General features: G+C 46.1%; 1 protein-coding gene across 1 annotated transcript in view; it reads right to left on the bottom strand.

The window, feature by feature from the left end:
• Positions 1-26,666, bottom strand: part of RCSD1 (RCSD domain containing 1) — a 35,310-nt gene extending 8,644 nt beyond the window's left edge. Inside the window, exons 1-2 of the mRNA XM_075034019.1 lie at positions 26,480-26,666; positions 1,382-1,489 (exon numbers count right to left, since the gene is read on the bottom strand). Coding sequence (XP_074890120.1) covers positions 1,382-1,489; positions 26,480-26,485 — 114 coding nt within the window. The 5' untranslated portion in view covers positions 26,486-26,666. The remainder of the gene's footprint in view (positions 1-1,381; positions 1,490-26,479) is intronic.
• Positions 26,667-27,112: the final 446 nt, after the last annotated feature.

Raw genomic sequence — 27,112 nt, 5'->3', positions numbered from 1 at the left:
CACTGTGCCACAGTGAATGTATCAGAGGTTCCCTGGTTGATAGGTTCCCCTTTGCTGGTATGGGTCAAGCAAGGGTTAAAGACTATCCACTCAGCCATTAATCTGAAGCCAGCTTGAGAAAGCTGGTGGGGAAGTGACAGATGGCTTGGAGAGAAAAGACAGGAAACTTTGTCCTCCTCTGCCTCTGGAGAAAATGAGTTTCCCCCCACTGTGAGGCCCCTCCACACCGCCTTGGCTTGGGAGCAGCAGAGGTCTGCAGATAACACAAGAGAGGTCTGGGAACTTGCTGCTTTCTGAAGGGTGAGGGACTTAGTGCAATTAAATCCCATACCTTAAAAAGAGGAAATGACTGTAATGGAACGGATGGAGTGGTGCGCTGGTGACTAGAGAGAAAAAAAAGAGTGCTTGGGAAGAGATTGGCTATTCCCATCCTGGGGTCTGGCTATGGGAGTGCTAACCTCTGGTAGACAGTGGCATGCCAGCACTGCAGGACAGAGGTCACCATTGCATCCAGCCAAAGACCGGAGGGGTGACAGGGAGGATCCCCTTAGGCCCAGCCTGGGACATGCTGAAATCAACTGAGCAGCAGAAGGAAGCAGTTCAGTTTTAAAGGGGCACCTACTGAATGAAGTAAATGGTAAACATTTATGCTTCTAAAAAAGTGCATAATACAGGGGGCTCTCCTAAAATGTCAGCCTCCATCCATAAACACTCTGACTTTCCTTTCTTTCTAAGAGAGGTATTCTAGTGTTCTGCTTATCTGGTGAAAGGCAGCTTGTGAGGTAGTGCTTGGCATAGTGGGCTTTCAATAAAATAAATTTCAGCATGACAGAGGTAGGCACAGAGTCTGAAAAGTCATTGGGAAGAGGTAACAAGGGCAAGTAAAAAGACAGCTTTGTCTCTCAGACTCATACAGAAGGGATTACCTGGAGGAAACCTTCTCCTTCTGTGAACAAGGTGCTGGTGACCTGCCACTGGCTTCTACACTGCGTAATCTGTTGTTTGCTTTCTTTTTCCATGGCTCATTGTTAGCTATTTCATTATTCACTGTTGCCCTCTGCCCACAAAAGCCAGCCCAGAGAGCACATGCATTGCTGTCTGCTGCTGTTAGTATGTGTATGTACCCTACCAAGCTTTCCAGTGTCTCAGTTACAGTGTCTAGTTGTCCTGAGGTATGGCTCTACCAAAATACTTGTCCACAAGTTAGCAATGCATGGAAGATACTGTCATAGCTTGCATTGCACTAGGAGACAAATCCTTTGTGAAGATTCAAAATCAAGGCAGATTCACGCTCAAATCACTGATGCTCTAACTCCTACAGGCAGAGGTGAATGCCTCAATTCCCAGTCTATTACCTGCTGGTGGCTGCAGTGCTCCTTACCTCTTTTCCAGTGATATTGGCTGCTTGCTCTTTGAATTTCCCTGCTAGCTGAGCCACTGAGGGTGATGCTGACTTGTCCACCTCTGAGTTGGTCTCTGCTGGCCTGTTCTGACAAATTGGGAACAACAAGTTATGAGCAAAGGCTGGGAAAAGCAAGCAGGCTAGAGAGAAGCCCGTGTATGTGTTATAAAGTTCAAGAGTAAGCAGGGACTTAAAGCAGAGTTTCTCACATCTGGCATCAATCATCCAGTCTGAGAGCAAGAGGTTTGGGAAGACAGGACCTAGCAGAGTTTTCAAATATCCCAGAAAAACAGTAATTCATGCAGAGCCTTTCAGCTCTAGTTGAAGAGCCTACACACAGTATTTTTCACTGGAAGCAAACTAAGTATTTCAAGCCAAGTGTCTGTTCCCCATCTTTTCCTTGCAGTGAGCAGATGGAGTGGGGCAGTAAAGGATGTTCCCATCCACCTTCTCAGCCCTCCCATCCCTTTTTTACTGCCCTGGTCAATGGTGCCCTTCCTTTTCCAGTGGTTCTGCTGTGAGAAGCCATTCCCTGTCCTCGAAGCAAGCCAGCATCTGCTTGGGGATGTTCCTGTGCTGTTCTACTTTTTTGGCAGTGAAATACTCAAGGTGGGTGGCAGGGAGGGAAGGAAATACCAGGGCTGAGAGCAGCTTCCCCTCCCCTGGGTCAACAACAGGCTGAGAAGTGGGAGGCTTGTTGGAGACTGGATGGTGCAGCTCTTCCCACAGCACACAGCTCTGGTGTCATCCCACATTTACCTTGTTTTCTTTGCTATGTGTGTATCAAGCAATATGAGTAGAAAGCTTTGAATTCAAAGTTGATGAAATGAAACCTTGTTCTTCATCTCTAGTATCTGATGCCAGGGAAAACCGAACCAGAGGAACTGAGAACAACTAACCAACAATCCTTGTTTTGTTAGAGGCGGAGACCTCAAAACAGCAAACCAGGCTACAAACCATCAGCAAGGAACCTCATACGTCTGCTCCCTGTACCACCACCATGAACACATGACCTGCACCACAATTCTCACCCCTCTGCCTCAATACCCTTCTGCTTCTCAGTCAGAAAATTTCCCCAAAGGCCGTTGCTAGAGGATTACATTTCTGTTTCTTCAGAGGCTCCAGCAGAGCTCTTTCCTCTCCCTTTACACCCCTCTGCCTGGGAAGGACCTGCTGCCTCATTAAGACAACCACTCCTTCAGCATCACTGGAGGTGAAAGGCCCTCAAAACACCCATCTGGCTCACACATGGACCATTTCCTTTGGGTGACCACACTACAGGGGCTGGAGAAATAGCTGTGGAAACTTGAAATCATATTAAAGAAGGAATTTCTTTAGATTCCTAGTTTCTAGATTAAAAGCAAATTCAAGAGGTTACGTTAAGGATCATCTCATGATCTGCAGCTTGGAGCACTCTCTAGTCTGAAATACCTGGTAGAGAGCAGCATGGCTAAGGCCTGTTTGCATTGTGGAAAAGGGGCTTTCCCTTTCTCAGAGACCTGTAAATAAATGCTCCCAATAAATGCTATCTTCTTTCTCCCAGGCCCACAAGCCCCAGTAGATGTCTGTCATTTCTCGTTTCCAGGATCCTAACTGCATCTCCCCTGTTAAACTTCCCATACACTGTGGACCAGCTTTCCTGCATCCAGCCACAAAAGCCGTATCAAGCTGTCTCCTCTCAGTGAACTTCTAGCACCTTCTCCCCATCTTTTCAGGCTTCATTAGAGTAATTATAGGCAGGAGAAGTGGCAGATAAGGGGAACGGAAGAAACAGTGAGGTAAGCAGACTTCAGGGCAACCTGCTGCACACAAAAAATAATGGCTGGGCTAAGTGGGGAGGGAGAGTTGTTCCCAGGTGCAGGCTGGTTCCCTGCCATGAAGGGAAGGCAGGCTGGAAAGAGGAGGGAGCAGAGAATGAACCTAGGGAAGGCAGGATGGATCGGGAGGTTTGGCTCGGCATACCAGCTCCCAGGATACCTGGGCATGGCAGAACAGACACCTGAACTGAGGACTCAGTTGAGGCTGAGGAGCTGCAGCTGCTCAGTGTCCATGGTGGAAGGGTTGCCTCCCTCATAGTCCCTTTTTCTCCAAGAGCTGCTTTCACAGCCTTTCGCCTTTACCCAGAAAAGACACTGCACTTCCTCTTGGCCTCTTTGACCTCTTGTTTTGGGGTGGTTGTGTTTTTTCCTTCCTTTTTTTTTTTTAAAAATTTTTTTTTTAGTTACAACCTGAAAACACAGCTCCCTTTCTTTGGATTTGATCAAAGCTGTGAGGCTGGAATGATTCCATGCGTTTCTTGTTTTGCTGGTAGAAGGCATTGATTGCAACACGGCTCTCACCAGCGTGAAGCTCGCTGGCCAGGGCACAGGAAGCACTGAACATGCCATTCTAAGATTAGCACAAGTAGCCCACGGGCTGTGTCCTCCCAAAACTGCCAGCTGCAGACTCTCCGATTACGCTACGCGTTTTGCAACAGGAAAAGTCCTTTCTCAGACCCTTTCTGGCAATTACACTGCCGTCCTGTATCCAGCTTTTTCTACGGCTTCTTTTTTTCTTTTTCCCCAGCTGGTGTGCCAGGCTTTATGTCTTCTAGTCAAGGAAAAGCACTGTACCAGGGCACTTGGATGCAAAAAGTTCCCTTCCTTGCACTGCCAGGAGAACAACACCCCCCTGACTTCCAGGGTCTGGACTGGCAGTGTCCCTCCCACTGGGAGGAAGGTGGGGAGCCTCAGTTTCTCACTCTCACCGCAGAGCATGTACCAGCCCTCAGCCTCTTCCATGACTAAGACATGCGTCTGCTCCTCTCACCCAAGAGATCAGTGCTGGCTGTCTCCTGCCCCGCAATATTCATGCAACCTTTCCCATTCCTGGTCATTTTTCCTGTCTCAGTGACATAGCCCACCACTTTTATGAATGATGAAGAGGAGCAGCTCTGCTCTTTTTTGGCAAAAAATGTGAAATTACTCAGATGTTAATTTTGTGCACTTTGCAGCCAGCTGCTGATTCTTTTCCTTTTCAGAAGAGAAGCATGGTCAGACTGCATGGACTAAAACTAGCAAGCTAAGGTAAAAGACTTACTCCATCAGTAATTTGGTGACTGCTACTCTGAGGTCTTTTACTGTTCCCTAAAAATAAGTGACTAAGCATTAGAAAAATCTCAGACAGAGTGGCAAAACAGGAATTGAATTATACCATCAATGTAAGCATGGCCCTGTCTGCCAGAGAGGAAGTGCAACTAGCAAGTTCTCTGTAAGGGGTTTCACTTTCCTCTTCCAAATAACTTCATAAAATTGAGTAAATTTGAAAATAATTTTCAACCCCATCTTTCTTCATCTGCTTTTAAAACTGAACCTGGTCCCTTTGGTAGCACTGGAGAAGAACAATCCCAACTTCACTGGCGATTTAATGTGCCAAGGCAAGGGGTAGTAAGGCTGCCTGATGTGGGATTAATAACATCTTACAGAGGGAGCCTCTCAGGACAGCAGTGTCCCGACCTGGCTCCATGACATTTGCCAATTCTCCTGCTAGAGCCCATGGACCCACCATGGGCACCAAGTGAGACAAGGTGCATATTAAAGGCCCACAGAAAAGAAGTCAAGAGATTGAAGAGTTTCTCCGTGCATCCCATTTGGGTACTCACAAAAAGCTTTTGTTAAAGATCATGTATTTAAGCTACAGGTGGGGAGTGTCACTGCAGACAAGTTTCTTATGAAATCAAAATTGCCAAGACTCCTGGGGAAAACTGGAAAGCCAGAGGTAGCTTTGGGGATGAATTTTAATGTCATGCTGGGACTGGTGCAAAACTGGCTACAACAGCTCTCAGCTAGCAGCTTTGGTCATGACCCACCCCCTTGCAATTGAAAGCTATCATGACTCCATCTCACAGGATTGGTATACCATGAGTTTTGTCACTGCCCATAATATGGTACTGGAAATGCTAGTCTGAAAGGGTACCAGTGGGAGTCAGAAGCAGATACTGAAGGAGAAGTTCAGGTTTGGATTTGTGCAGCTGGTTTGGCTGATGAAAAGAGCAAAGGTCTATTAGCTGCCATACAGTGGAGTGTTTTGGCTTAAGCAGCACTTAAATACCAGCTGAATAACAGCAGAGATCTGTACTGCTTTAGTCTCCTTCTCTCCCCTATGAAACCTCTGACTTGTCTGCTTTTGCAGGTAGGGTATTTTGGGCAGATGAAGCACCTTTTATCTGAGATGCAAGCCCTCCACAGCACCTTGCAAGGCTGGAGTATTTAGCGGCTCTGAAATCAGTGACGGTTACACAATTTTTGGTACTGGTCCTGTGCACTTTCCACCCCCATTCTCATGCTGGTGGTTTTGAGGCGAGTCCCTGACTTCCACATCCCTCCCTTGCTTCTAAAGAGCTTTGCAGGAACAATTCCCTGCAGCCCCTTCTCATACCAGTGCATCATGCCAGCCGCCTTCCCATACCCTGCACTCACACAAGCTCTGCAAAGCTCCCCCGTGACCCTCACGGGGCTTTTTGTTGCTGCACATACAATCTACCTCAGCAAAAGCAAATATGGCAAAATAATGACGAATATAGTGTGTCAGAGGCAGACACAATAAGGCATCTGAGGCTCAGGGCTAGTGTCTTGATTACGCAAACAGGATCCAGAAATAGTGATCCTCAGCACCCAGCTCTGAACACTGGAGCAGCTGTCAGTATGCTATATGAAAACAAGAGAGGGTCACTGCTTTTGGGGTGCAGTTTCATAAGGTCCTGGTTTTGGCAGAAAGACAGCTTATGTTTCCAACTGCTCATTCTCCCTTGACCTTTCCTTTCCCCCTTCCCCCCTCCCTCGCACCAGTGTGAGTTTGTGGGGCTGGGCTGTAAACTAGATCACTGAAATGATCTGGGCTAAAAATATGTCCCTTAACTCTTTACAAGGTTATTTTTAACCCAGATCATTTCAGCAATCAAGTTCACAGCACAGCCGGACAAGCGCTTGCACTGCCGTAGCAGGAGGGGATGGAGGGGTGGCAGGAGCAGACTGCAGCACAGGGGTGAGGACTTCCCTTTAACTGCTCTGGCCAGAGGCTGAGGAAATTGCATCCTTATGTGTCCTCCCATTCAGAGGGCTGATATGACAGAAAAATCATATTTTTGCATGCCTGCTGGTAAAGGCTCTTCTGGTCGGTGGCACTGGTATTTCACCTTACAATCTGTTGCCTCCCACCTGAGACACAGCCGAGTGCAGGCTGTGAACCCCCGGAGTGCCTGCAAGCTATCACAGGGAGCACCTTACTGGCAGCCGAGTGATTCAGGAGAAGTTTCCCTTAAGCATCCACCAAAGCCCCACAAATACCATGTCAGAGATTTCCAGAAGCCCCACTTCAAATAGCAGCAGCTACATGGGTGGCTGGGGAGCAGGTTTTCCTTGCCACACGGCAGAGGCAAAGCTCTACATCTGTAGGACCTGCTCAGCTAAGGAAGGGATGGGAGACACATCTGTGGGGAGGAAACTACTTAAGTCTAAATAAACCATCATCACACTCTGCCTGGAGGCCAGCAAGAAATTCTGGGAAACAGTGCTGTGATTTCCTTTGAAATTAAAGCATCAACCCTTATCAAGGCACTGGATTTCAGGAGGAAACGGAGCCTCTTGCAGAACACCTCTTCCCTGCCTGGGTCAGTCCTCTGAAGGCAAATGACATGGTCTCTGTGCAAAGCCTTCCCAGACGTGACACCTACCCTTCTTGTTTTTCAGTAAGGTAGCTGCAGTATTTGAGAAGCCAGATGATCACAGGTCTTGTCGCATGGGAAAGATTATACCACATACACTGGGGTAACTCTCTCAGCTTGTGCAGGGAGCAGTACAGCCTTAATCTGATAGAGGTGCCTGTTTTTCAGCATAACTGAACTAATTCACAATCAGCTTAGCTGAAAAGAGCCGTTCTCAAACTTCTCAAGTACCTGTTTCTGACACAGAAAGCAGCATTTGGGAATAAGACGTTAAACTGTAGCGGGGAACGTACCCTCTTTGCAGGGTTCCCCGGGGGCTGGAGTGGGGTGAGTATCTCCTACCCTTGCGCTGAGGTTGTGTAGCCTTTCTCCTGAAAAGACTCGCCTGCAGAGACAGGGTTTGATGAACTGGAGATGTCCTACTCACTTGCAGTTCAAGCAAGCGAGAAGTAATGACAGTACTAGCTCCTCCCATACTGCCCCACAGATTTGGGGTGACCATTTCCATAGGCAAGAGCTAATCCCTTCTCCTTGGCCCATCTTCTATTGGACCACTGAGGCCAGCTGGAGGCAAAAGGCCGCTGAATATTCACATGGTACATCATCTAAGGTACAGTTCCTGTCTATCTGGAGAGAACATGAATTTACACTCTGAAGAATGCATCATGAATGCATCTCATCACTAGCCAAACACACTTGCGTGTCAGACCAGTCCTACCTTTTTAAAGGCCACAATAATATTCAGTAACAATGGAAAACATAATAGTAATGTGTCTGTATGAATTGAATTAATAAAATCTTTCCTTCAGTTAGGAGTAGCTTTAGTACCTGTTCTAAAGGCAAGTGTCCAAAGAGGCCAATCCACCAAACTATCCTTTTCTACCCCTACGTTCATTTATTGTTCAAGCAAGATAATCTAAAGAAACCTGGAATGGGTCCCTGGGTATGGTCTTAGCCTTAAAGCAGAGAATAGCACAGAACAGACAAGTTTAGTTTCACCTGGGCGAATCTGCCACTCTTTTTGTCTTGTTCAATGGCAGGGAATAGGTAACTGAATTTTCGTTTTCAACCTCTGCAGGCACCAGTTATTTTGGCTCTCGCGTTTTATGAGTGCAGATAAGATTACATGGGCAGCTCATAAGGAACTCCTCTTAAAATGAACTAAAAAAAGCTCAAGAATAGTTTTTAATTAGGATTGGACCCAAGGTATCAATGGAAAAATCTCTCTAATATGTAGTTTGTAGTTTCATTCAAAGCCATCTCTCTGCATCTGTCATTTAGATCAATGCCGGTTTGCACCCTCCTGCCAACATAACCTGAACTGATTCGTACATCTGTGTCCATCTGAGTACGTCAGTGGCATCAGGATCATATTGAAAGGGGAACATTGTTCGAACTGCAAAGGGAGAAGTAAGTTAGCAGGGTAGGTTTAAAACAGAAACTCTCCCAAAGGAGCAAACTGAAAGGCAAGAGGGTGGGAAAATACCTGAATCACAGTGTGAGGAACTGGGCAGCAAAAATCAGGAGAGGCTGCTACCCACAATCTGAGCCTGCTCATTTTCCTCGTGATCCACGAAAGCATCAACACAGGCTGAGCACAGATTGCCCAGGAAGTGGGTGGGCTCACACTCGCCTTGGCCCATCTTTTACATCCCTAGAAGGAAATCTCACGATGCTTGTTCCAACTGGAGCTCAGCAGCACGCTGGGCCCCTGGCTCAAGAAGCAACACATCCCAAGATGTAAGCCCTGAATAAACAAACCTCTTCTTGCTACACTGACCCCTCTCTGTCCCAGCGAAGCATCCTTCTTCCCATCTCTCTCTTTACCCTTCACAAATCATTCTCATTGGAGACCTTCCAGCTCTCTGTTTCAGGAGGGATTTATGTGGTTTATTTATGCACTTGGCGTCTTATCTGGCAATGAAGCTGCTCCTTGTCTGGTTGTGGTAAATTTTAATTATTGGCAGAAGCCCCAGCTAGAAGTGGCTGCAGCTGTGGCTCTGTGATACGTTATAGCCAGTCCTGTCCATCATTGTGTCAGTGTAGCCCATAACACCCTGGGATGCAAGGCCAAGGCTCCTCCCTGTATTTCCTACCATTCGTGATAGAACAGGAGTGATAATTACTGTGCTGTGCTCCACCTGAGCAAAAGCTATCATGTAAGCCACTTCTGTACCTTCTTCTGGTGGGGCTAGGCTAGGCTAGCTCTGCAAACTTTGTGCATCAGAGCTTTATCACAGTTACTTTCCAGGAAAGGACAAGACCAGAATGCCTTGCAGATCTTTCAGGTATATCCTAAATGCTAGAAAAGGAAGAATATTTTCCTACTTCTCTCTTTCTGTTGTGTTTTCTTTGGTCAATCTTTACCAGAAGCTAAACACCTCCATTTCATATCCCAGATGAGAATTCTGTGAGCTTTAAAGAATGGCGGCATACACAGAGTCCTCATCTTTTTCCTACAAGCTGCCATCAGATGACTGGGCAAAGAGGAATAAGCAGCCTCAAATTGCCATGGGTCTCCCATTGCCAGGATGCAGGAGTGAAACACAACAGAAAGCTGATCAAATAAAGTAAGATTTCCATTTGAAAGAATCAAAGAGAATTCTGGGGCTGATATCAGGACATACAATCCAGCTGTGAAAGAGTATAAGGGTATGTTGAGGTGTATAATGATGATCCCAGCACGCTCTGCAAAATCCTTGGCTGTTGTTTGCCAGAACTGGCATTTTAAAGGTCGTGCAAACAGGTTTCTAGTTTGACTTGCAGCAAAGGGAATTAGTGTTAAGCCTCTGTCTGTCTTACACGAGAGTGTGCACAACTGTGCAGAATCATTGCACTTCCAAGACAGAGCTTTTTTGATGTTAAGGTCAAGCCTCAGCCAGTGCAGAGTGGCCTCCAGGTCTGGTTGATGTCACATGCAAACAGATTCAATCTTCAGTCTTGCAGTTCCAGGGAAAGCAATCTGCAGCCTGTGGGAATATATTGTGAATGATGGAGTTTGGGCTCCAGATTTCTGAACACTCTGTGAAAACAACAGGACCTCAGATTAGGTTTGGGACCAGCCTGAGCTCCTGGGCCCTGAAGATGCGCTTAAGACTCCTCTGACTCAGGCACACATCTCTTCTGTGCCTATTGCTATGTAGCTGTAGATTCTGGTCTCCTTCAGACAAGGGAGTGCTTGCTAATTGAGAAATGTCAAAAAAAAGTTGAAAAATACTAGACATGGAAGTTTTGGAGACAGGCAAGAGGAGGTAAGGACTCCTGATTACACATGCTACCAATCTCTAGAAGCTCTCTTCAGTTCCAGTTTTAATGAAAACAGGAGCTCTCACAGCAGCCCTAACAAAGATTTCACTGGACTACTGAAATGCATGTTGCAGGAACACAGATGTGAGGTCTCCTCTTAAACTCTTCCTTTTTGTAATGTTTTCAGTGGAGAGCAAGCTTCTTGCCTGAGTGTAAGAAGCCTGTCTCTTGAAGTCTGTAAATAAGTTAGCCACAAGAACAACTCTGAGAAGTACAACATCCCTCCTCAGAGTGGTACCCAGGTCAACACTTATTCCACAACAGATGAATGAACATAGGATGAGTGTGTCTGAACTCAATTGCAAGGCTATTGCATAGCTACAATGAGAGTGATAAAGAGGAAAGAGCTCTGACTATAACACAGGGCAGAATACTATGAGGAATGCAGACTTCAAGGGAGGGTTGCATATTTGTTTTTAGGAGAAAGGGCAGGAAAATCCTACTTTACATAAAATATGTAAAAATACTTAATATTTCCCTGTGTTTGGGAAGAGTTTGTTGCTTTAGGGCAACATTTTTCTCAAGACTTGCAGTGGTCTGGTCTTGATTTTCTCCTTCTGAGAGTTCCCTCATGAACTGCTACCATCTTGGCACTCAGGGTCAAGCAGTGCCCAAAGGGTAATGTGAGGATATTCCAGCTCAGCAATGATAAGCAGTTTTCATCCAGAAGACAGCAAGCAGCTCCCAAATACAGTGCAGTAATTCCAAAACTACAGAGACTCAGACCTGCCAAATTTAAAGGCTCACAAAAGCAAGATTCGGGAATTGGGTGGGGGTGGGAGATATCATGTAGCCCGAAACTAGTAAAGGGAACTTTCAAAGGAAAGGGCACTGTGTTGACCATGTCTGCTATACTGTAAATAAATGGTTCACGTACTCCCCTCCTTGCCTGCTAAAAGTAGAGGGGAAACTCCTGCTGGTTCTCCTTCTTTCACTGTTCAAGCTACCCATGCCTACGTGTAAAAGGGACGGGATAGTTAGACTGGATAGTGGTTGGAGTGAGGCTTTTCTCAAGAAAGCATTGCTGCCTGTTTGGATCAGAAGCTTGCTCAGGGTCCTTCTCTGGTACTTCCCTCCAAGTAAGCTTGGGACTGCCTAGAGGTCCTGAACATCAAGACAAATGGTTATCACAAACAAAAACCCACCCTAATCGTACTGGGCAACGGGGACCACTGGGTGGTGGCTGGAGTTAGGTGGTGTGGTTCAAAAGCATTGCAAGTACAGGTACGTCTCCATCACCCCCAGCAATGCCATGGCTGCCTCTGTCAGTAGAGCCAGCTGGTGCCGGGAGGGAGGAGGCAGGCAGCAGAGATCTGCCAGTGCCAGACAAGCAAGCGAGGAGTTATGCCCTTCACAACAGAATTATAGGAAACATCTGTAGACATCAGGAAATTAGAAGTGAATACACTATCTGCTTTTGTTTCAGAGAGTGACTACAATGAAAATAAGATGAGATAATTGTTCTTAACCTCCCCTCTGAGAAGTCCCTCCCTTTGCTGTTGACATATTTCTGCTAGCAAAGTGGGTGCGATGCAAGTGTTGTGTAGCATTGTTTTTCATGATGGATGGTCAGTACCAATGCCAGCTTTCTCCACATCTTCCAAAAGGCATCTCTTCTCAGCAGAGTAACTGCATTAAGTCTCAGTTTAACTTGACGAGTTGGGACTGCTGCTGCTGTCCTCACAGCCTCCTGGGTGCAAAGTGGAGACAGCAGCCTCCTGTTTGCCTCTGTAGAGTTCATTAATAACATGTCCTAACATCAACAGTCCGAACTGTAAAGGCCCTTATATAGGAAGGGTATGCCAGACACCTCACACTGGTCTTTGGCTGGCGCTGAAAATTTTTGAGGCTGGATTTGTGGCAAGTTGTTCTTTTCTTCATGCCATGGCATATAGCTCTCAGGAGTGCCTGGTCTGTGCTTGCTAAGCACAGCCTGGTGAGATTAGCAAAACCAACAAATATCACTGTGAAAGCTACAAGTGAGATCTTGAGTCTCCCTTTTAGTAATGACAATACTTGGCAATTGCCTAGTGCCTACATGTTCCCAACACTGCACAGGCCGATTCATTACAGCAGCAGTACCTCAAACCTTCATGGTTAGGAGTCTCTGCTGATAGGGCAGTGTATGGGCTTGTGCATTTTTATGCATATCTAGCTACTGCTGCGTACCCCACAGAAAGGGTCCTGAGGGAAGTCAGGGTTTTACCTGTCAGGAGAGCACTCAGACCACCAGGCAGGTGCGTATGCTCCCCTCTCCCTGGGGAACCTTGAAGTCTTTGCTGCCCATTGGCATGGCTTTAACGGGCAGGCTGGCAAGTGCTCACCTTAGCCTTGCCCTAAGCACTGGATTAAAAATCATCTCTTGCTAGACAGACCACAGAGTTTGAAGCCCACACCCCCTGAGAGCAGAATGGAGTCCAGGCTGTCCGCTTCCTGAGCAAGTGTCTTATCACGTCTGTCGAAGGCTGCCAAGAATGGTTTGATCAAGCGCCATCATTACCAAAAGAGGCAGCGAACTGCAGCACCTGGTCTCTGCTGGGCAGCGTGCCTGTGCAGGGACAGCACGTATGCAACCTCAGCCCGTCCCCTACGGAGACGCGAGCAGCTCTTGGCTCTGCTGTGCCCTGTGCAGAATAAGGCATCAGGCTGTTCAGCCACAACTTGCAGCTCAGGGAAGGAGGTGGCAGACCATTTAAAAAGTAAACCAATTATTTTGTGTGTACATATAGTGTTTTGGGACTCCTTGTCTGAGGTGATTGCAGAAACCTCCAGCAACACATGGGTGTCACCGTTTCCTTTTCTGAGAAGTGTTTTTTGTGAGATGCCTGATCCTGTTTTCTTGTGTTCACCCTGCTCAGAGGGAAAGGAGGGCGAGGAGAGATAGATGTGGGGTGGGGGAAGTGTAACAGGGAAATGCCTGATTTCTAATGCCAGTTTAGTCTGGGCAGCTGACCACCTATGAACAGGTCAGGCAGGGTGATCCCAGGCTTGTACACAAGCAGCAGCCCAGGCAGTGGTTGAATTTTAATGCCAAGCAGGCAGATGCCTAGTGAAGTGAAGGAACCAGCAGAGTCAGGCAATGGTTGCAACGTTTTTTTCCAAGCTGAAGGTGTGGATTAAACTGTTTCAGTTCTGCATTAGTCCTGTGGTTGATCTAGGACACAATAACTTGCCCTCAGCTACTCAAAATCCAGGATGGAATTTTAGTCTGGGACTTCACGAGTTCCACATTGACCCTTGGTCCTCCGTGGCACACTGGTTCTACACAGCACATGTGTCTGAGGATGACTACACTGCAGCCCAAGGAAACCTGTATTAACGGATCTGAGCTCCACAGTCATAGTGTTGTACGACTTCTCATGATGGCATCAAAATGGATGCATTCGCTTGGTGCTGTGCTCACACCAATGGAATCATTAACCCAGTCACAGTTCTGCATGAACATGTATGCAGACCAGGTATATGCATTTCACCTCTGTATCCATGAGGAGTAACCATCTGGATTTTGTGTCATACATGGTACTTTAGGCACATATTAACTGACATGACCAGTTGCCACAAAACTCTTCCTAAGCAAGTCCTAACAAAGTCCAACAGCCCTGAAGGACTCATTCCCTTCCAGTGAATTATCTTTTTAATGGGATTTCAGTCTGGTTTCTAAAGATTTTTTAAAATTTTATATTATCCAGCATGATTATAAGGGTGTATTAAAGACACTTTGCTAGTGAGACAACAGATTTCATATCTCGGTCACATGCATACCCTGTTTGTTCAGTTTACCCTTCCTGCTTGCAGCTGCAGCGCTGTACCCTAACAATGGTCTATGCACAGTAACCTGCGTAGGCTCAGCAAGCAGAGTCAGGCGATGGTTTCCCTAGACCACTAAGTCAACGATGTAAGAGGAAGGAAAAGCTCAAAGACGTTGAAAGTAGCAACAGTAGAACAACTGAAATGAGATTGAGTGCCAGAAGACAGAATATTCAAGAGGAAAGGCCCAAAAGGTACTCGAAAGGCAAGGCGACTCCTATTGCAGTGAGAAGATAGGAGGCTGAGATAAGAACTAGGAAGGTGAAACAGAAGGCTGTTAAGTACCAGTGAGTCCTAAGGCTCCAGGGGGGAGAAGCCATGCCATGTACAGAAAGAAGAGATTGTGATCATCAAGATCACGAGGTTTTTAAGATCCATGACAACGGACAGGGTACTTCAGGACCTGGTTTAGTGGGCATGGTTAATGGCTGGACTCAATGATCTTGAAGGTCTTTTCCAACCCAAATGATTCTATGATTCTATGATTTGCTTGCAGACAGCGAAGAGGAAAGGGTAGGGGGGCTAGGCAGCGAGGTAAAAATCTATGTTGCCAGCCAGGCCAGTTGCCTACGGACGAGGCGACTGGCTTGACTGAGAGAGCAGAGAAAACAGATAAGCCTCCAATCAATTCAAGGCGAAACAGCCTTGGCCTTTCCTGTAAAAGGGCCATGCGTATGTAATTGCCTCATTACAAGCCTGACACAGCTGCTTACAGACAGGCCCAGCAGCCAACATGGAAATAATTTCAGGCAGCAGGAAAAGGCTTGTGGATAAAGTTGATATCTGGCTCAATAAGGTCATACACAGCCACACAAGCGGAGAAACAATGAAAGGCACAGAGGCTATGCCCACACAAGCGGTACAGCAACCTTTCTCTGGAGCAGCTCTTTGCAAGAGGGGTTTTCCTGCCACCTGAAACAATGCAACTTCAAAAAGTCATCCGTGCTGCGTTTTAAGCCCAGACAAACCACACGGGGTTCTCCTTTCTGAGTCTTTGGGGTGCACTAGTGTCTCCATTCAAGGCTTACTCTGCCACAACGAGGACAAGACATGCCTTTTTAGAGGAGGCTGAGATATTTCAGATTCTACAGCTTCAAGAAAAAAAAGTACAGCAAGGTTCAGAAGTTGATGGTGTACTATCTGGCTACTGTAGGTGGTAATGTATTTCAAACCATCTAACTACTACCTGGTGGTACCCTGTACACTGCAAATTGGAGCTGAGCCATCAGTAACCTTAAGCACCGAGATAAAAAGACACAACTAGTTTAACAAAGATCTCTTCAATTACTAAATTTGACTACACTAGAAGACTAAATTAATGTGTCTCCTCCCTTTATGAAGTCCTGGGAACTCAGCGTCCTGCTATTTCCTTCGAGTTAATATGTCTGTTTTAAAAATACTTCACTTTTTTTCTCATTATAATGAGCATTTGGTCTTTAAAGAACAATGTTGATGTTGCAGAGCTCTTCCCTTGCTCCAAGTGAACACCAGTGACACATCTGCAGTCTTTTTCCATCAAGTTTAGAATAACTCTAAGTGGTTTGGGGGAAATACTTTGTGCCTCTAAAACATCAGTGCAGCCAGTGAGCCAGAATCCTGCAGCAGATATACTGAACATTCCTGTTACTCAAGATTATGAAAATTTGGATTGGGATGCTAAAAGCAACCTTACTCTGAAATGCCCTGTCAAATACAGCCCTCAGCTCCTCTCTCAGAGAAGGTCACAATGAAGGAGGCTAGTGGGCAGCAGGATTTCAGTATCATCTGAGAGCCAATGCACCACTTTCCTAAATAACTGAAGATCCCCACTCTCTTTCAAGGAACACCATTTTTCATTTCTCCAAACTTAATCTTCATTAGATGAACACCTACACAGCTTTCAGCTTAGTTCAGGAAGAGCTCTGGCTTTTCTGGTGTGTCAGGCAGGGTGTATAGTCCCATCATTAACTCATCTCCATTTGATGGGAGGCCTCTAGCAACAAATGCTGCCTGAAAACTTGGTTGATACAACCAGACATGAGATACTGCAGATACCTAAAATACAGATATTTATGTTAAAGGCATGTGGGGGAAAGAAAGAGGTTACTTCTCAGAAATTATCCTTTGAATAGGTAAGTTGCTGAGGTTGTGTTGTTTTAGGAATGCATAGACACTCCGCATATGGCATATGGAATAGCTCCTTTGGAGCCAAGGACTGATCTCTACCCCTGGTAGAGTGATGCTGATGTCTTAATCTACAGCTGACAACAGCTGTTACCAAGGCAGCGGTCTGGCTGGACTGGAGTGTATTGCTTCCCATATGTCTTTAGCAGCTTGTACAACCAGTATCTGGGATTTGTCCTTGAGATACTCACACTACTAGCGAATGCCTCCATGGGTGGAAGGGTGAGATGGTAGTTCTGAAGAAGAGCAGTGATGGCCACCATAAGACATAGCTGCTTTCCTAGTGTGCTGTTTGCACCAGCTGCTTGTACAGAGCTCCATTCCTGGCTGGGGTTTTCCCCAGGATCCTTCTCGGCTTCCCAATGTTTCCCTCTCAGACATCTGTTTTTCTTAATGGTCTGGGAACTGTACACAGCCTGTCAAGTTTCCCCAAATTAATTGGTGCCTCTGTGTGTGTACTTCCAGGCCTTGTTCTGGGGAGCTCCTCCTGCTCTAGAAGGATGAGAGGTGAGCTAATGGAGGAACAACCAGCAAAACCTCCCAGGCTGCCCACAGGGAGAAGGGAAATAGTGCGGTCTGTGGGGCAAGTGCATCTGATCTCATATGAGCACAGTCTCCTCGACAAAGGCACAGGGGAGAGAGATGGCCAGGAAGGCTGGGCATGCATGCATACTATTTCAGTGGGGAATGATATGCACAAACCATGGTTGTCATCTGATACAGACCTCTGAGATGAGCAGCTTTCTGTTGGTTAAAATGTGCCTTGCAGAAAACTATTATTTTAAACCATCCAAATTACAGTGTTGCTTGAAGTGACTTGCATAGCCCTTGTGTAGCTGTGGACACAATGGGAGGCTGCACCCTGCTCTCACCTACAGACATGGAGGTGCTTGGGCAACTGCTCTGAAGGAATGGAACACCCCCTGTAGGAGGAAAGGTCTCAGTCCAATGAATCACCTTTCAACTGCTATTCACTTTAGCTTCTCCCTTGCTTGCCTCACGTGGGGTGAGGAAGAAAGCCCTGCTTTTAGCAGAGGTCTGAAATAAGATGAACTTCAACAGGAGGGGGCTCAGATGCAAGGTGCTTCAGGTGGGATGAGGAAGGGTCTGCTCTTGGACTGCTGGAATGGTTAAAGAGGATGAACTTTAAGCAGGTGCCTATATAGTATGTGTTAATTATCTAATCTGAAGCTATTCAGAAGATCAAATTAGAAACTGAAGTCACTGAACTGTCAAAAAAGGGACACAGAAAATATGAGGAGCAGGAAAAATGCAAAATACTTCCAATAAATGCTGTAAGTAGACTCTGATACCTCCCCATTTAACCTGAACACTAGAGACATCCTAGTTGTAGCAGCACAGGGATTCAACTCCTCTTAATTCGTCATGCTGGGAACAGAAAATCAGAAGGGTAAATGAGCCTACACAGAGCTCCCAACCAGTGCAGCTTCCAGGACTCATCAGTTAGGACTGTGCTATCTTTGTAACACATTGCTATTAAATTAGGTCTACACTGGATACAGGCAGGTCAGAGAAGGAGGTTCATATTTATCTGAGCCAGGAATTTAGTCTAAAAAGATATGCAGATATGGAGCGGAGGAAAGTGATAGTAAGCACTCAGCTAGCAGCCAGCTTGAGGTGTGAATGCTAATCTACATCCCCAGAGATGTCTTTTCAGCTGGACCCTGGAGGGCTCAGTGGCCCCAAGCGGCACTGAGGATCTGGGTCTGCGAAGCTGCTTTCTCTGCAGCTGCCCTCCCTTCAGCTCCATCTGGAATGTCCAGTTTGCGAGGCCCCTGAAAACCAGGCCCTACACTGGGCAAATGGATCCAGGCAGCCGTAATTTGCTGTTATGTTTGAAAATGCCTATTTGAATTTTCAGCCCAGTCTGTATCAGCTCTAATGATGCATTAGAAATTTAGTGATTTCTATAGGTAAATGACTCTATTTTATACCCTAAGGAAAATGCACACAAGCAATTCCTGAGCTGCAGCTTGGCCTTTGACATGGATTTTTTCTGTGATCTGAGAAAGATAATTATCTCTGTTTCTGAGTTAACCGGCTAATAAAATTCTCCCAACCACCCTGTAAAGGAGAAACCCGATGTTTGCAAGACCTTTGAAACACCCTGCTCACTTCAGTGCTCTATTTCTTTTTCCTGATGGCTGACTGAAACTTGTTTATATGTTCTTTCTGTGACAAGAAGGGGGACTAAGTTCCTTCAACCTCACACACAGTTTCTCCAGGTTAAAGCTGGGCCACCGGAACCAGGTCTCCATGAAGCATGGGCTCAGTGCCTGCACGCCACTTGCTCAGTGAGTAAATTGGCACTAGGAAGCTCTGGCCAGCATGTCACTGAATCCATAGATCTTAAAATAAAAGGTGTTGAGAAGAAAAATTACATTCAACTTACAAGAGAATGATCCAGCAATTTTTGAGCTGTAGATCAGAGGCAGAAGAAATAAAGTACGACAGTTTCATTACTTGATGGCTTTTCTTTCCCAGGGGCTACAAAAAGAAAAGGCTTCCAGCTGTTGCCTTTGAGAATATACAGGCTAAACTGCTGCCTGCTACAAAGGCTCGAAGAGCTGCTGTAGATGATGCAGGCTTCAGTTTGCTGGATCAGAGCACGGAGCTGCTGCAGGGGATGGACCCTGTGAGGCTGGACCTTGAGCATCACACTCCTGAAGAAAGTCCTGCAGGGCCTGGCCCGGAGAGCGTCGCTGGTGGGTCACCCACATCAGGTGTCTGAGGTCAGAACTGGAGTAGTGTGAGATGCCAGTGCCAAGGGCAGGGGACTGGGGTGGGAGGGCAGAGCCAAGGAAGGTGAGTCCCGTGCTCAGTGCATACAAAGGAGCAGGAACAGAGGGGCTGAGAAGGAATCCCTGGGTGGCTGTGGGCAAAGGCTTCTTGAGCTGTACGGAGCAGGACTTGATAGTACATGAGATTAGAAGTTCTGATATGAGTGGAAAAGACAACTTTGCACTGAGCCGGGAGATGAAAAAGAAGGTGCTAAGACTGTTTCCTTTCTGTGTGGGTGACCTGTCTGACTTGTTACCTTTATGTCTCCTGTCACCTCATGCTCCAGGGCATTCAGCAATCCATCGCTTTTCTTCCACTTTGTCCTCTTTACAGACACCTGTGGTCTAGAGGACCAGTGTGTATGCCTGTATTTGTTTGCATGGACAGCCCCTCTGCCTCTAACTGGGAATTAATACCTTGAAACCAGGAATGAAAACACTGGGTTTTCATGAGGGGACAGTGTTGACAACTCTGCACACTGTGTAAAGACTAAGCGGGAAACCAAATTGTACCGTGCACATTTCACAAGTTAAACACATGCTTGGTGCAGGGCCCAAGGGGTGAAATTCCTAGGAAACCTGGCACATAAGCTCAAGTGTGTGTATATGAAACCAGGACCTGTTTCATCTGAACTTAAACCAGGGGACCATGGCACTCAGCAGAAAGGTATTTCAAGATGATTGGCTTGAATAACCCATGATTGCTGTTGCAGTACACAGTTTTAAAGGATAAAGAAACCCATTCGTAAAACAGGAAGGAAGAATACAAAGAAAAATTGGTTTTGTTTTACACAGGCAATAAAAGAACAGTTCCCAGACTCTTGCAGATGTGATGCCAATTCATTTTGACCTAAGTTTCCCATAGGCAGAAGTTTGCAGGGCTTGAACAATATGGTATAGCAGGAGGGAATCATAAACGCTTTTGGTGCCTGATGCTGAATAGCCACTAGCTTCTGCTAGCAGCCCCGCATGTGGAAGAACTGCAGAAACAATATGGTCCTGCCCCTCTGGTAACCCTATCAATACTATTGCTTGAATGCAATAGAAGATTGCTCCTGCCATTATCTTTCTAATGCTCTAGCCAGTCTATTTTTTAATCTGTCATGGGTTTCCACTGCATTTGGTTTCCACTACACTATTCCAAATTCTGCTAGACCTCACTGCTAGAAGTCCTTCCTGTTGTTCGGTGAGATATACATCCTCCCTTTAATTGGATCCCATTATTCCTAGGTGTACTACTTTTCCGATGCACTAACTAATTCTGTTTCCTCTGTGTTAAAAGTTTTAGATTACTGTCCTCTGTCTCACTGCAAAGCCACACTGACTTGTTTAACTCCATTCTTCTGAGTCAGCTTTCCCTCTCCTTTGCATTTTTGTGTCTTTCTCTGAACAACAAGTCATTGGTCTACATCATTTAGATACTGAGGCTTTCCAGACTGCATGTGTTAATTCTCTGTGCTTGGAAAGCTGTGACCTATGTGAGCAATAAATTTCTTGCCTTAAGAAGCAGCATGTGGCTTGGTTCAGTGATAGAGCATGAGGGAAAGGTTTTATATTTTGTGAAGTACTTCAAGATGCTCAGAAAAGCACCACTGCATGCCATAGCTACCAACTTGTACAAAAGCACAATCTGAGCTGTGGTCCAATCATGCTGAGAGCACGGATTTGAGAAGCCTGAGATGAACAGTGGCTTTGTTGAAGCTGGCAGTCGTAAATCAATATCCTTTGCAGATTGGCCACTAGTCATCCACACTGACCAAAACACTGTGTGCATCTCGTTACAAAGGGTAAACAGGTTTATTTGTGTAAGGACTCTTGTATGCAAAAACCAGCTTACCACCTTGCTACCTGTTGTGTGTGTTTTGAGCTCTTTCAAAATTTGACGCTGAAGAACAAAAGAAAAAGGGCATGCATCTATACCAGCTGCCAATCTGGCAAGCAATGTCTGGGTCTTTGCTTTTAGCAAGTGATGTGCTCATAACTGACAAGAATTTGGTCTAATGTCTTTTTTTCTTTCTAACAGGTGAAAACATTATTTGGCACTAATGGGGCAGATAAACCTCATCCTTGTCACTACATTACCAGGACCCATATAGTGATGATAAGATATCATGAAGATGTGCCTCAGACTTGATGTTAATGTAAAAGCGTTTCTGGCAAAAGACTCATAGCTAGATAAATTGTGGCTTGGATGAAGTGAGACTTAAATACCTGCCTATGCAAGACTCCATAAGAATAAAGTGCCCTGTGCCTCTGACAATAACTAGGTGTGAAGGAACTGTGCAGTGAATGTGTAATAATAACTTCTCCTTACACAACAGATCTCCCGTCTCTAGACCAAGTTCATTCTTACGCATGCAGTGTTGCAAACTGCGAAAGCCATGTAATTGTCTGTAAGTCACCAAGACAGCTGAGTCTCTGTGGTATTATACCACCTACAGGTAGCAGGCTTCACCAGTAAAATAGATAGGTCCTCCAAACAGGTACTCTTGCTGCTGGGTACAGCTGCCATCTCAGATCCCAAATTTAGGCAGTAGAGTTGGTGTTTTAGAAAAAGGAGCATCTGCCTCTCTACAACTGTTAACCAACCACGTGGAAACAGACAGGAAAACCACCCCTAGTTTTTATGGGCTTGGTCATTTCCATGACGAAAATCAGCAGTTTCCTAGCAGCACCAATCAATAAAGCAATGCTGATGATTTCCCCTGTTCTTCAGATAAGCAGATCCTGGGAATGTATGAGAAGGTATGCATAATATGTTGCTCAACAGTAGTGCGTCCTGCCAGTTGGAGCGTGGATTACAGGAAAGAAGGCTTTTCCAAAATGCTATCACCATGATCTGGGATACTCAGACAACCAAAGTTTAAAATGGGGAGTGAGGGAGAAGAGGGGTTCAGAAGAATCATCCCTCTCCACTGACACAGGAAAAGCTTTAATTCTGCAAACCATTTACTCTGGGGTCTCCACTAGGTACAAGAAAGCATCACAGCACAGCCCATGGGGTTTGGTTTTGTTCCTTTCTGTCTTTCAAGTGGGAGGCCTTATCCAGTCACTGGGATGTGGAAGTCTGGCAAACCTGATCCTTTCCAGGATCCTCTGCTACAGACATGCTATTTACTGTCAGGCAGATCCTAAATCTGCCCAGACCCGAGGAGTAAAATAGGGTCATATGGTACCTCTCCTAGTCTATTTAAATACTCTTCCCTTTATCTACACAGACACTCTGCATGAATGTGTCATTTTGATGACTTTGGGAGGAAACACTGAAAATAAGTGTATTTGAGGTTAAAATGTTCTGTTAAGCAAAAAGAAAAAAGAAGAGTGGAAAAGGAATATTTTAACTTTTGGAACAAAAGCCAAGCAGCAGAGCTTCCTGAGAAAGGGAAATTGTTTCCTGGCAGAGCTAACCATGGCGTAAAGCCTGTACCTAATCTTGGCTCCACAGCTACAAGGGTGGGCAGAGACCTCACTCTGCCCAGCTCACCTCTGTGTGGCTTACTGTCCTGCTGCTCTGAGGACCATAATGGTTACAGATTTCAGCCCCCTTGCCTTTACAGTACCAAGTACCCTTTCCTCCATCCCCTCCGCTTCAGTCCTCTTGGGTGACAGTTCACATATCCTTACTGCAGTTTTCCTAGGGACAGGGTAAGTGCCTATGCTAAAAGAAAGCTGCCCTGTAGTTTGGGCGAGGGCGTCATTCCCCATGGCTCCTGGAAGGATGCAGCCATTGGGATACTGGACCCAGAATTGTGCTCAGTCGTGATGTCTGGCTGACCACAGCACAAAGAAAGAAATGGCTTCAGACCCCGCCTGTTGAAGGAGGGGATGTGTTTGAACCCCAGGAGGTTTCTGCAGCCTCCTGCTGAGACGGGGAACAGAGGACTTGGAGGAATTTTTTCCACGCTGCTCTGCTGCTCGCTAGAGGAGTGGGGCAGTACCCAGGGCCTCTTGGTGGTATCCTCACATGACAGATCAGGGAGCTTTACTGAAAAGGGCAAGAGTGGTCCCATCCCTCTCCAGATGTCCCAGATGAGGACATTGGGGTGTAGGGAGAGCACAGGACCTGGGGCTGGAGCTGTGTCCAGTAGGTTGCCCAGAAGGGAAGTGGTGAAGTGAGCAGAGAACTGCTCTTAGCCCTGGAAAAGCTTTCTCTCTCCTGAGCTGGTGTAGTGACAGGAAAAATGAAGATCTAGCAGAAGCTGGTTGCAGAAAAGAGACATGGGAATGGAGATGTCACAGAAAGAAATGAAATCTGTTGGTAGGCACAAAGGAGAGGGGAGCCTTCCCAAAATAATCCTGGTTACTGCACCTTTGCTGCTTAGGGAATCCATTGCACCATAGGGAGCCACCAAAGTGAAACTCAGCCTTGGATTTCTTCCCTTTGCTATGCAAGTAAAGTTCAAATGTCTCCATGCTCCCAAGCTCCTACAGAGAGGCTGGGAAGAGGAATGCCATGACTGCTGTTGAATACGGGCTACAGAAAGCCACAAGCACTTTCAGTGGATGCCTTAACTCACAACGTCTGCAGCAAGGTATGGTACAGCTATGGGAATTAGACAGCTTGGACCAAATCTGAAGATGTAAACTAACAAACCAACACAATAATTTCTGATCCTTTTTGTACCATGAGTGCAAAGAATGTTTAGTGGCTGCTTTTTTACAAGTGGCTCAGCTTTCATCAGTGCCAGCTTTACCCATTTTTTATATGAACTCCTCATGTAACAGTCTGTGATATAAGCTTCATGATTTCAAGTTCCTTTCATCAGTCATAACACTGGAAAGAAAACTGATTCTGAAAGCTGGGTCTTCACAAAAAAACCCCTGAAGATCAGCAGACTCACAAAATTACAGGAACTGCAAGAACAGGGTTTTGCTGCCTTTTTCTCCCTCTTTGGGATCTTAAATGTCTACAGTTACTGCTTTCAATGTGGCACGTTCCTGATGACAGAATGGCTAAGACTGTAGGTACTAGCCCCTGAGGAGCAGCAAAACCACATAACCACTCTAAGAAAGTGATCTTAACTATATTGCTTCTGTGAGTGTTTCAAAAATAGGGTCTTCCTGCCAGAGTTGTGATGGAAATCAGCTGGCTAGGTCAGCCCTCTGCCCTTTTTTCCCTAATGCTGGTAATCCTCATGTGTGCCACTAGAGCAAAGAGCTTGCCAGTTATGCCAGCAGGAAAGCACAGAGCAGCTCTGCCCGCCACTGATGAAGCAAATAGGGAAATGACAGAACTTCTCATTCCTGTTGCAAAGGACCATTAAATCTGTTTTTAAAGCAAAAGCTGTAGCGAGTCTCTGGGTCCTGCTCATGCTGCCTGTGAAAAGCTCTCAGGAAGAAACAGAGCAGAGAATTGGCAGGTGAGAACTCAAGCTCTTGCTCTTGGCTCTATTTTGGTCTAATATCTTCTTACCTTTGGGACATTAACCACCTTTTTGGAGGGCTGGGGCAGGAAGGGAAGACCAAGTGCACTACTTAAAATATGTCTTGGGAGTTGAGGTGTTTTAAAAATAAGAATGGATGCAGCAGTCTACAGATTATCAGAAAACAAGGTAACATGGGGAAAGAGTGGGAAGCGGAGGTAAACGGACAGAATCAAGAGCAGGAAACTTTTAGCTTCCTGGCCGTCAGACCTGCCGTATGTGTAACACGTGTCTCCCAAAAAGGAAATGGCAGGTTTGTCTCTTTCTACTCTGAAACACTGCTGCAGCAGACAACAGAAAATACTTGAGGGGTGCAGTCCTCTGTGTGTAGAGAGGAGAGGGCAGAGAGTCTTCCACATGACAAAATACCTGCTTCAGCCCTAAGTTAGTCTTTGCTCCATATGTAGCTTACTGTGCACAGCAGTTATAACAAATTAAGAGCTCGACTCCCCTTCCCCTCTGAGACATCACAGGATACTATATAGCAAAAAAGAATAAAAGAAGTGTTAACAGTTACTGATCCAGGCTCTGTCAAACGGAAAACTCCTTACAAAGCTATATGTTTGTCATGCCACACGTAGTCTGTGCTGAGTTGGTTTGATCGCTCCTTGGTCCTTCTCCACACCAAAATCTGTTTAGATAGTTTGTTGAAGACGTTTCTTGTAATGAACATGCCTGATCTTTAACCCTTGCCTGGGGGGCAGCCCAGCACAGGTAGCAAGGACTGCAATGTTAGCACCTGGGCATTATCAGAACTGCCCAGCTGAGCTAGGCACTGGAAATCTTCAAAGAAAAGTTGTAGTGGTGCCTCAAGCACACTGTTCCCTGCCTTTGTCGCATGTCCCCTGCTGCTGGGGCTGCACAGATGCAGAAAAAGGCTTCTCTGGGAAGATAATATAAAATGTTTAGTAAGATCTGTGTTTAGCTGAGAGAAATAACAAAAGTCCTCTTTCGTAATTTGAGGTTTTGCCAATGTTGTAATCGCCTCTCTATCTCCCGTGGCCCTCCTAAAAATACTTTTTTTCCTTTGCCACTTAAAAAATTGTTTGAAAAGCTAGTGAATCCAGTCTGACATGAGCGAAGCAAGCACCGTCACTCTCTTTTCGTATGAATGGGAAAAGAGGCAAGGGGAAGTGAACTGAACTGCCTTGTCCAAGAGGGTGCTACGCAGGTGAAGGCTTGGACTTAAACACCAGGGAAGCCTGACTCCTGTCCACCAGCCCTGTGACCACCCAGAGACAAGAGCTCCGGCTCTCCTGAAGCATGGGACAAGCAGAATGGAGAAAAAGGCACAGGAAACCTTCCAGGGGTGTGCTACTCATTTACCTTGCCGAAGCAATGGTTCTTGGGTCATCTCTCCTGAACCAAAATGCTCTATTGATAATGAAAGTGAGATCGCCCAATCCACATGGAACAGGGGGAACACACTGCTTAGGGTCCAAATCACAGCTGCTGCTGCATGGGTTGGGTAGGAATCAACCCCAAGGAGCCCACTAATCCTGTACGGTTTGTTCATTTCTCCTTATGTCCCCATTTTTACTGAATTTTTAAAATTGCGTTTCAAAATGATACCTTTTAAAATGTAGCTCTCTTTCCCACCCCAGAGACTAAAAAATAAATGGCAGTCTTTCCTCGTTCCCCTTTTACAGAGGTAATTTCTCCCCATACCATCCCCTTACTTTCAAAATCTGGACTAAAATCCACAAAATATTCTGAGGTGCATGGCAGGGGCAGGGGCGGGGGGGAAACGACATTTATCTGAACCTCAGCAAAGAGATATTTTGAGCTGCCTTTAGTGAGAAATTGCTTTGCAAGGTGGAGCTAACGCAGATCGAAGAGCCAGTCACAAGCTAGTGGAAATAAAAGTTTTCTTTACCTCCATGTCCTGCAAGAGAGAGGTGTCCTCAGGGCAATCTTTCTTCCCCACCCCTTTCCCTCTTATCTGTGGGAAAACTTCAGCCGAGCTAGAGCAAAATCGCGCTGCTGTGGAGGGTATGTAATATCCAAGCTGCTGCTCAGCTTGAAAACTGACAGAGCCTAGCGAGTGGCCCTGCACTACGAACAAGGAAGAAGGGCGGGTGGGTGAGAGGAAGGGAGGGAGGGGAGAGGAGGGGGAGGCAAGGCAATCAGGGTTTAAATTTAGACGCAAATCTAAACAGATACTGTCCTTCCCAGAGTGCTGGGCTCAGGAGACAACAAGCAGCAAACTCTGCTGCTGCGCCCAAACTTGGGGACACCACATGTGCATTTTCTCCCTTCCTTTCCTTCTCCCCTTTATATTTTCTATCACCTTATCTTTATTTCCACCACATACGCCTGCCCCGTTTTGCCTCTATTTCTCTCTATTGCTTGCAGTTGCTCCCCCAGTGTCTCTGCCTGGATCTCTCCACTGTCCACGCTTCCCTCTCCAACTCTGTAGGGTCTCTTTCTTGTTGTTTATTTGTGAGGAGGATCTTTTTTCCTCTAACTGCAACTTCCCTTCTCTCTTCCTTCACAATTCTAGGTAATT

This window comes from Buteo buteo, chromosome 8 (assembly GCF_964188355.1).
Source record: "Buteo buteo chromosome 8, bButBut1.hap1.1, whole genome shotgun sequence".
NCBI lineage: Eukaryota > Metazoa > Chordata > Aves > Accipitriformes > Accipitridae > Buteo > Buteo buteo.
Note: the sequence above shows the minus strand (reverse complement) of the source record. Positions and strands in the feature narration are given on the sequence as shown.